This window comes from Trachurus trachurus (genome assembly GCF_905171665.1).
Source record: "Trachurus trachurus genome assembly, chromosome: 4".
Taxonomy (NCBI): domain Eukaryota; kingdom Metazoa; phylum Chordata; class Actinopteri; order Carangiformes; family Carangidae; genus Trachurus; species Trachurus trachurus.
Window position 1 is genome coordinate 19,356,638 of NC_139898.1, and position 10,379 is coordinate 19,367,016.

The following is a 10,379-nucleotide window of genomic DNA, read 5'->3' on the forward strand; positions in this document are numbered from 1 at the left end:
ACTGAGCATGGTAAGGCAGCTTTCTCCTACGCTGCCCCCTGGTCCTGGAACACCACTCAGAACACACTTCAGTTATCCAATTTTATCTCCCTGGGTGAATTCAAAACCCTTATAAATTTTAAAGTAATAGAAAAGTGCACCTGCTTTGAATGTTGATATGTTTGTATTATATGTAAGTGTTTATATTGTTATGTAACCTGCTTCTGCTGTACCAGTGCACCCAGGTCTCCCTCGCAAAAGAGATTTAATCTCAAGGGACTTTCCTGGTAAAATAAAGGTTGAAAAAAAAAATAGTAGTGTTCAAGCCATTCACACAAAAGAAAAATATTTGATATCAAACTGATGTTCTGCATTATTTGATTAGATAAAATGAAATACATTGATGGCAACACCCATTTGCGACAACAATGCTCCCTTCATTTCATAATGAAGACGTGAGCATTTCACCGTAAAATGTCATGACATCAGTGGTCATCCTGACCACATTAAATAAAGTGAGCAAACAGCTCTAGTCATGTTGCCCTTTTGTGTGAACTTTGAAACTACATGTCAACAATGTGATGGACACCTGCAAGAAACATTCAAATCACTCACAAAATTAAAATAAGAAGGGAAATCAACTGTAATATCTGTTCTGGTTAATTATAATGTATTTATTGACTGTATTTCTGCTATTCATTCAAAACGTTTAATCTAACTTAGGTTAAAAAGACAAACTATGTAATTTTGGGGGGAAAGGTCTTTCTAACATTTTTCAACAATAATGTTTTAGAACAAATTGTACTGCAGACCTGGTCATTATACCTTATACCATAAAAAACAACTTTATATTTCATGTTCCAAATAAGAGTGCATAAAGCAACTGCCAGGAAAAAAAGTTTTAATATCTTAAAACAAACTTGGATTTTTGTAAGATAACAGAGTTTTAAAATAAAATATGCGTGTGCAATGAATTGTTAGTACACACTTTGAAACAGAATGCTTGACATTGTGGATGAGAACATGTTCAAGTCACCCTAACCTTTTGTCTACTGATACACATCTTGTCACCCTCCCCAACCAAACCAAAGTTTGTTGAATCTGAAAGGGTAAAACAACCTATTGATCTAATACAGTGTATCAAACATCAAACACCAAACACACCAGGGTTTATATCATACTTTTAGGACATCCTTCTTGAACTTTAGTCAGCACCAAATTTCCCTTTAAATAGGCTGTTTGTCAGTCAGGCGTTGACATCCATCAGCCATGAGAGTAGTTGTCCTCGCCCTGACTCTGGCCCTTGTGGGTGAGTAGGATATCTGTATTATTGTACTATACTGTTACATATTCTATGTGTTTCTTATTTTGGCTTTGCCTTCATGGTTGAATGGAAGGTATTTCAAAATGAAATTAGACCGGGATATTCACTAGCAAACTACTGTATGAACTGATTTATCACAAAGTAGGCAGGCATGATGCAAGAAGGTTTGAGAGAGTTTCAGAAACTTTTCAGTGGAGAAATAAGAGAAATGTGAATGATGTTTGACAGATAGTTTACTTAGCCCTCAGGGAAAAAATGTATTACGCATGTTCCAAAACAGACTAACTGATTACTATTTCCAGTGATTTTAACAGCAATGTCACAACCTAAGAATTTGCTATAATATATGCTATAGGGTAGTGTAATATAATGTAGCAGGCTGCCACAAAACAAGCAGTTTTAATTTAAAACAAAATGTTAGAATGTTAAAAACTAAATGAAATAACTTTATTTCAGAATTATTTTATTATTTATTCATTTTTACTTGTTAACTACTTCATGAATTAACGTCATTATCTCTATTTCTCTTAGCGGGTCAACCACATAGCTTGGGTAAGTTCCATGCTTTATTATAATCTTAAAACTGAAAAATAACCCTTTTTTTACCATAAGTAGTCTTTATGATGTCATGAAGTAGTCTTATTATACATTTGGATATAATGTAGAATATCTCTCACAGAAGAAAAATTGTGTTTACAGCTCCTGATTTTGCTGCTGGTAAGACCTATGTGTACAAATATGAGGCTTTTCTCCTGGGCGGTCTGCCAGAGGAAGGTTTGGCAAAAGCAGGAGTCAAAGTCAGCAGTAAAGTTCTTATTAGTGCCGCAGCACAAAATATCTACATGCTGAAGGTAAGGATGAAAATATGGAGCAAGCAACAACTTTTTTACTTATGCAGCGCAAATTGCCCACTGAAAAATCTTATTTCTACACTGTAGCTTGTGGAACCTGAGATCTTTGAGTACAGTGGCATCTGGCCTAAGGATCCTCTTATTCCAGCAACCAAGCTGACCTCAGCACTGGCAGCTCAGCTGATGGCTCCCATCAAGTTTGAGTATGCTAATGGTGTTGTAGGAAAAATGTATGCCCCTGAGGGAATCTCCACATTGGTGCTGAACATCTACAGAGGTATCCTGAATGTCCTTCAGCTGAACATCAAGAAGACACAGAATGTCTACGAGTTGCAGGAGGTTTGTCAACTATCCTACACATGAGTTATGTATCTATCACAGGAAGCTGAATCTATCTCATCTATATAATTAACATATGCTCCTCTCATTAGGCCGGAGCTCAGGGTGTGTGCAAGACGCTCTATGCCATCACAGAAGACGAAAAGGCTGAACGCATCCTTCTGACAAAGACCAGGGACCTGAACCACTGCCAGGAGAAGATCATGATGGACTTGGGGATGGCATACACTCAGAAATGTGCAGCGTGCCAGCAGGTAGATTCTTAGCCATGCTGTATGATTTGTACATTTGTGTAAGTAGAAAATGTTGCATAATCAAGCATCTGTGTGATTCATCTTAACAGACTTCAAAGAACCTTAGAGGTGCTACAGCATACAATTACATCTTGAAGCCAGTTGCTAGTGGCATCCTGATCCTTGAGGCAGCTGTCAACGAGTTGATTCAGTTCTCACCTTTCAGTGAGATGAATGGAGCTGCTCAGATGCAGACCAAGTATGTACTGTGCAATGTTAAGATTGTAGTCTTTGGATTTAACAGAGCTGCAGATTAATGGTGTTTAACATTGCTTTCAAGGCAATCCTTGGTCTTCCTCGAGATTCAAAGGGCCCCTATTGTACCCATCGAGGCTCAGTATCTTCACCGTGGATCTCTCAAGTATGAGTTCTCCACTGAGCTTCTTCAGACACCCATTCAGCTCATTAAGATCACCAATATACAGACCCAGGTATTGTGTCATTAAAGGATCAGTTAAGTTATCCCTTCAAATTTGTCAAAATCTCAATCACAGCTATTGACTTCCACTGCATTGCTGTGTTCTCAGATTGAGGAGATTTTGAATCATCTGGTCACCCATAACTTGGACAGAGTCCATGAGGATGCTCCTGTGAAGTTTTTGGAGCTCATTCAGATCCTCCGTGCAGCTAACTTTGAAGACCTGGAAATGATCTGGAGCCAATACAGACACAAACCTACATTCAGGTGATTTTTTGGGGGGTTTGAACAATATATGTTTATCTTAAAAAAAACTGTCTACAGGTTTCCTCATTTCATTTTCATCTTTCAGACAGTGGATTTTGGATGCCATCCCTGTCACTGGAACACCTGCTGCTCTGAGATTCATCAAGGAGAAATTCCAAGCTAATGAGCTGACTATTGCTGAGACAGTTCAGGCTATGATTGCATCTGTTCACATGACACAAGCAAGCATTGAGAACATCAAAGTGATTGAGGTGGGTAAATCGAATTGTAAGTTACTTTGTCTGCAATAAGAATGGAGGCATGAATACTTTCTGATTGTTGCTCTCTTTCAGACTCTGACAGTTAACAACAAAGTGCTCGAGAATCCAGTTCTGCGGGAAATTGTCCTTCTTGGCTATGGTACCATGATTGCCAAGTTTTGTGCTCACAAAGCTGTGTGCCCTCTTGAACTCATCAAGGTGGCGTGAACTTCTTTTGAGTACTTTGCCATTTTCTAGATGAGAAAAGGGGATCTTGATTTCTTATTTTAACCCACAGCCCATCCAGGACCTCCTTGCAGAGGCTGTTGCTAAGAATGACATCCAGGAAATGACCCTGATGCTCAAAGTTTTGGGTAATGCTGGCCATCCTTCTAGCCTTAAGCCAATAACAAAGATCCTGCCCATCCATGGTACTGCAGCTGCATCTCTGCCAATGAGAGTCCATGCTGAGGCCCTCATGGCTTTAAGGAACATTGCAAAGAAGGAGCCCAGAATGGTGAGTTGTCAATGCCAAAGAGTATTTAAGACAAATTTTCTGAAAGAACTTCACTGATTTTTTTCTCTTGCAAATTAGATCCAAGAATTGGCTCTTCAGCTCTACATGGACAAGGCTCTTCATCCTGAGATCCGTATGCTTGCATGCATCGTGTTGTTTGAGACAAGGCCTCCAATGGGTTTGGTGACAACTCTTGCTAACATTGTGAAGACTGAGGAGAATCTGCAGGTAGCAAGCTTCACCTACTCTCATATGAAGTCCCTCAGCAGGAGCACCGCTGACATCTATGCCCCACTGTAAGGGTACTCTCTTATCCCTATCTATTGTCAAGTCTATCTGAGTTAAGTGATCTGTTTACTCAAGTTCTTGTGCTCTCCATATAGTGCTGCAGCTTGCAACATCGCTGTCAAAATCTTGAGCCCTAGGCTAGACAGACTGAGCTTACGTTTCAGCAAAGCCATTCACAAGGACATCTATAACAGTAAGACCAATGTCATATCTGGTGTGATCTTATATCATCTAATCAAAACTAAATAACCACTTTATCATTGGTTGCACCACAATAATATAATAATAGTTTAGTATAGTTAAAGACTGATTTACACTCTTTCTCAGGTCCTTTGATGCTCGGTGCTGCTGCTAATGCTTTCTACATCAATGATGCTGCCACCATTCTGCCAAAATCCATTGTGGCTAAGGCCAGTGCCTACATTGCGGGAGCTGCTGCTGATGTTCTGGAGGTAAAGGGAAAATAAAACCTAGCTTCTTTTGGCATTAGAAATTACTGCTCAAGTTTTTATTAAAATGTATTGATATTTTCCTAGGTTGGAGTGAGAACTGATGGACTCCAAGAGGTTCTTCTGAAAAACCCAGCTGTTGTTGACAGTGCTGACAGGATCACCAAGATGAAGCGTGTCATCAAGGCTGTAAGCAATTTAACTGTATCAAGTAACAAATACCAGAGTAAAAAAAAACATACAGTGTCACCTCATGGTTTCCTCTGTTCACAGCTCTCTCATTGGAAGTCTCTGCCAAACAAGGGGCCTCTGGCCTCTGTTTATATCAAGTTCTTTGGACAAGAAATTGCCTTCGCTGACATTGACAAAGTCATGATTGAAGAGGCCATCGCGGTATGATTCAGATCAACTCAAACCCACTTTATATAACATTCCATCACAACTTTGCAACACATAAAATGTATGATCTCTGCCTACAGCTCGCCACTGGACCATCTGTCCAGGCAATGGGTAGGAATGCAATCAAGGCTCTGCTGTCTGGTGCCTCCTACCACCTTATTAAGCCTCTGCTGGCTACTGAGGTGCGTCGCATCATGCCTACTGCTGCTGGTCTTCCAATGGAGCTCAGTCTTTACACTGCCGCTGTGGCTGCCACAGCTGTTCATGGTGAGTAAAAGCTACAAAGCATCAACATTTAGATTGTTACAGTTCCCAAGTGTCTTGATTAAATAGTCCACCATAAGCTTATCAAAAGTCAAAAGTGCGGACCCTCTCTAAATGTTTTAAAACAGCCATTTGTAACAGCCCAACAGGGTTTACAAGTGTTGAAAATGCCTTGATGATATCTTAAAAATCCCAATAATACCATCTGTACCAAATAGGTTATTTGCCATCTTTAAAAAGAAAAAAAGGAAACCAGTGTTTGGGCTTAAATAAAAAAAAACACTGGTTGGAGATATTGTTATATCATCTAACTAAGAAGTTTAAAGGTTCTATGCTTGGCAGTGATGCATTCATTTATTTATTTTCTCAGTCAAAGCCACCACAACACCAGCTCTGCCTGAAAACTTCCATATGGCCCACCTTCTTAAGACAGACATGCAGCTTGAGACTGAGATCAGACCAAGGTAGGTACACTATCCACAACTACTATAAAAAATTGAGCTATAAATATATGATATCATGAAATATTACACAAATTTCTACCCCATCTAGCATTGCTGTGAACACATTTGCTGTGATTGGAGTAAACACCGCCATTCTTCAGGCTGCTGTGCTATCAAGAGCCAAGCTGAACTCAGTTTTGCCCGCCAAAATTGCTGCAAGACTTGACATCAATGAGGGCCACTTTAAGATCGAAGCTCTGCCTGTTTCTGTGCCCGAACACATTGCAGCTGTGCGGTAAGCCTTGTGTTTTTAACTCATTTGTGTAAGCTCAAATATATCATCCTAAAGTCACTTTGAAATTTTATTTTTAGAGCCTAAATTATTCCATCCTTGTTAACTTCAATAGCGTTGAGACTGTTGCTGTGGCAAGAAATATTGAGGACCTGGCTGCTGAAAAAATCACTCCCCTTATCCCTGCTAAAGTCCTGACCATCTCAAGGGAGATTCTCACATCTAAGATTACTTCTTCAGCCAGTTTGGTGAGGTTTGAAAATATAGTTTAGAGTTAGCCAATAGTGTCATCATTTCCAGCAATTAAAATGTATTTCTTTCCACAGTCAAGATCATCAGAGATGATTCCCCAGGATGTGGCAGCTATCAAGCCAACTCTTAAATCCAAGAAATACTGTATGAAAAGTATCGCCATTGGAATGAAAGGTTGTATAAAGGTTGCCACTGAAAATGCTGCTACCATCAGAGACACTGTCCTGTACAAACTGGCTGGAAAGCACTCTGTTGCTCTTTCTCTGACACCAAGTAAGTATTGATAGCTCAACACCTTTTGTTGAAGGATTACGCATGAAGCTAAATTTAACGTCATTATTTAATTATGCTTTTAGTTGAAGGTGAGGCCATTGAGAGACTGGAAATGGAAATTCAAGTTGGACCAAAGGCTGCAGAGAAGCTCATTAAACAGATCAACCTGAGTGAAGAGGAAATTGTTGAAGGAAGACCAGTCTTGATGAAGCTCAAGAGAATCCTGGCTCCTGGTCATAAGAATGGCACCCTATCCTCCTCCAGCTCAAGCAGCTCACGCTCAAGTTCCAGATCTTCCTCTGTCTCTTCCAGCTCATCATCTCGTGCCAGCAAGACCACAGATGCCGTTCCTCCAATCAGAAGACTTCGTAGCAGCAGCAGCAGCAGCAGCAAGAGCAGCAGCAGCAGCAGCAGCAAGAGCAGTAGCAGCAGCAGCAGCAAGAGCAGCAGCAGCAGCAGCAGGAGCAGGAGCAGCAAACTCAGCTCCTCTAGGTCTACAAGCAGCTCTGCATCCAGCCTTGCATCACTCTTCAGTGCTAGCTCAAGTTCCTCTCGCTCCAGTGCTCATATCTCAAAGGTTAACGCCAAAAGATTGTTTTATTAGTGTGCACGAAAGAGTATTAATGCATATATATACATGTGTTATGCACGGAATCTGAAAAAATATTTCCTCTTAATAGAGAGTAACTTATCACAAGTTCCAGAAGAACCACAAGAAACAGGTATGTTAACTGGTGCTTTACACAAAAGACAATGTATGGTAGATTTTACAAATGTTGATGTTTCTGAATTTTAATACAATATCATTACTGTATAGATTGTCACCTCAGCAGCAGTTTCCAGGAGCAGAAGCAGTGCCTCAAGCTTTGAGGCCATCTACAGGAAGGTGAATCTCTGCCATTTTTTATCAAAATCTCCCTTCAGATCTTTTCACAGATGAATTTGTTGGTTTACTTAAACAGATTAATTTTGATTCGTCCAACAGAACAAGTTCCTTGGCAATGAAGCTGCTCCTACCTTTGCTGTCATCTTCCGTGCTGTCAGAGCTGACCACAAGCTGCAGGGATACCAACTGGCTGTCTATCTGGACAGACCTACCACCAGACTTCAGGTCATTCTAGCTGCCTTGGCTGCTGATAACAACTGGAAGTTCTGTGCTGATGGAGTTCTGCTAAGCAAGCACAAAGTCACAGTAAGACAATTTTGCTGACTTATAGCTCTTAAGACAAAGACTACCCTTGACAACAGTTGCCTCATTGCCACCTGTATGTGTTTCTAAATAGGCTAAATTTGGCTGGGGAGCAGAATGCAAGCAGTATGACACCATGATCACCGCTGAGACTGGCCTTATTGGTCCAAGCCCTGCAGCTCGCCTCAGAGTATCCTGGAGTGAACTACCTTCTGCCCTTAAACACTACGCCAAAAAGTACACAACTTCACACACGCTCTCTTAAACCTACTCACCTGCAATAGACTAAAATCATATTTGTACATTTCTTTTAAAGGGTGTATAGCTACATTCCTGCTTCCATGCTGGCTGGCTTGATTCAAGGGAAGGATGAACATGGTGACAAGCAGCTCTCACTTACTATGGTTGCAGCATCTGACAGGATAATTGAACTCATTTGGAAAACACCAGATGTATGATTGATTCAGTTGTTCTCACCAAATAAGTGCTTATTAATGATAAAGTATTGAACAATTTCCAAATTGTTGATTGTTATTAAATATTATGTCTACAGCATATTGTCTATAAACTGGCTGTGCACCTTCCCATCACTCTGCCACTTGAGGAAATCACAGGTCTGACACCCTTCGATGAGGTGGCTGATAAAGTTCACTACTTGTTTGCCAAGGCTGGTGCAGGTAAAGGCTGGCCAACATCAAATGTATTGGTAGTTACCACACAGTTGACTTGCACTAAAGATGTAACATTTTTTCCAACAGCTGAGTGTACCTTCACCAGAGACACACTGACCACATTCAACAACAGGAGATACAAGAACGAGATGCCTCTGTCTTGCTACCAAGTTCTGGCTCAGGATTGCACTGACGAGATGAAATTCATGGTTCTGCTGAAGAAGGATCACATTGAACAAAACCATATCAATGTCAAGATTGCTGACATGTAAGTGTTGATCAAAAACACATTTTATCCATAGGTTAACAAAACAAAACAAAACAGAACAAAACATTTTCATTTCTGCACTTGTAGTGATATTGACCTGTATCCGAAGAACACTGACGTGATCGTGAAGGTCAACGGAATGGAAATACCCATCAGCAACCTGCCATACCAGCATCCAACAGGTTTCTGTACACATTCATTACAAAACACAACAAATCATGCTTAAAGCATAGTTCTGTGGGAACTGAACATTGTGTCAAACCACTTGTATGTACTGTATTTAAATTGCTATGTCATTCTTTTGTCTTACAGCTAAAATCCAGATTAGACCAATGGGTGAAGGCATCTCTGTGTTCGCTCCTAGCCTTGGTCTTCATGAAGTTTACTTTGCCAAGAACTCGTGGAAGGTAAATTTAAAATTGTGAACATTTTAGGAGTAGATATAACTTAAAATATATATATATATATATTAAGAATAGGGTTTTTGAATAAATTATGACAAAATTTAAGCTTTAAACTAAGTGTATCAAAGAAAATGTTGCAGGAGCTATTTCATTTGATATAGCATGATTGGTCATTTATAATGTCTGATCCTGAAATGCAGGTTAAAGTTGCAGACTGGATGAAGGGACAGACCTGTGGACTGTGTGGAAAGGCTGACGGGGAAATTAAACAGGAGTACCGCACACCCAGTGGACGCTTGACCAAGAACGCAGTCAGCTATGCTCATTCCTGGGTTCTGCCAGCAGAGAGCTGTAGAGACACCACTGGTAAGACAAAACTTCACTTTTGCAATTAATATTACAATCACTTTTACAGTAACATTCATTTTCTTACCACTCACCATTGCTCACTTTTCCACACTTTTCTCTTACAGAATGTCGTATGAAGCTTGAAACTATTCAGCTGGAGAGGCAGGTTACCGTCCATGGCCAGGAATCCAAATGCTACTCTGTTGATCCTGTGCTGCGCTGCCTGCCTGGCTGCTTCCCTGTGAAGACCACAAGTGTTACTGTTGGCTTCCACTGCGTCCCAACTGGTGAGTCTGGCAGAATTCAAAGAACATTAATATGTGGTGGAAAAATACCCCGTTTATAATTGCTCTGATCCCTTTTCTTGTGCAGATGCTGCTGTGGTTCCTCACAGTATCTATGAGAACAGCGTCGACCTTAAGGAAACAGCAGAAGCTCACCTGGCCTGCAGCTGCACTGCTCAGTGTGCTTAAGCTGCATCTCTGTTTGAAGTATGGCTGATTTGTAAATTTCAAAAGCTATGTGCATTCTTAAAATTAAAAAATACTTTACCATACTGTTCTCTTGATTTTTCTATTTCTTTTTCTGCATTTTCACCTCTAATGGAAAGCA

General features: G+C 40.3%; 1 protein-coding gene across 1 annotated transcript; it reads left to right on the forward strand.

Annotated features, from left to right (window-relative positions):
* The first annotated feature begins 1,160 nt into the window (after nt 1–1,160).
* On the forward strand, nt 1,161–10,323 carry LOC310984529 (vitellogenin-1-like). The gene is made up of 34 exons (XM_083969751.1): nt 1,161–1,288; nt 1,835–1,855; nt 2,003–2,154; nt 2,242–2,493; nt 2,586–2,747; nt 2,837–2,985; nt 3,067–3,217; nt 3,314–3,471; nt 3,557–3,722; nt 3,804–3,929; nt 4,009–4,227; nt 4,306–4,523; nt 4,611–4,708; nt 4,843–4,967; nt 5,052–5,153; nt 5,238–5,357; nt 5,444–5,630; nt 5,998–6,091; nt 6,180–6,365; nt 6,478–6,610; nt 6,689–6,887; nt 6,971–7,464; nt 7,568–7,609; nt 7,705–7,773; nt 7,873–8,079; nt 8,171–8,313; nt 8,393–8,528; nt 8,630–8,753; nt 8,835–9,015; nt 9,103–9,197; nt 9,328–9,422; nt 9,620–9,785; nt 9,893–10,054; nt 10,140–10,323. Exons 1-34 carry the CDS (start codon nt 1,249–1,251, stop codon nt 10,238–10,240), a joined length of 5,073 nt encoding a protein of 1,690 aa, XP_083825877.1. The 5' UTR covers nt 1,161–1,248; the 3' UTR covers nt 10,241–10,323.
* The last annotated feature ends 56 nt before the right edge of the window (nt 10,324–10,379 follow it).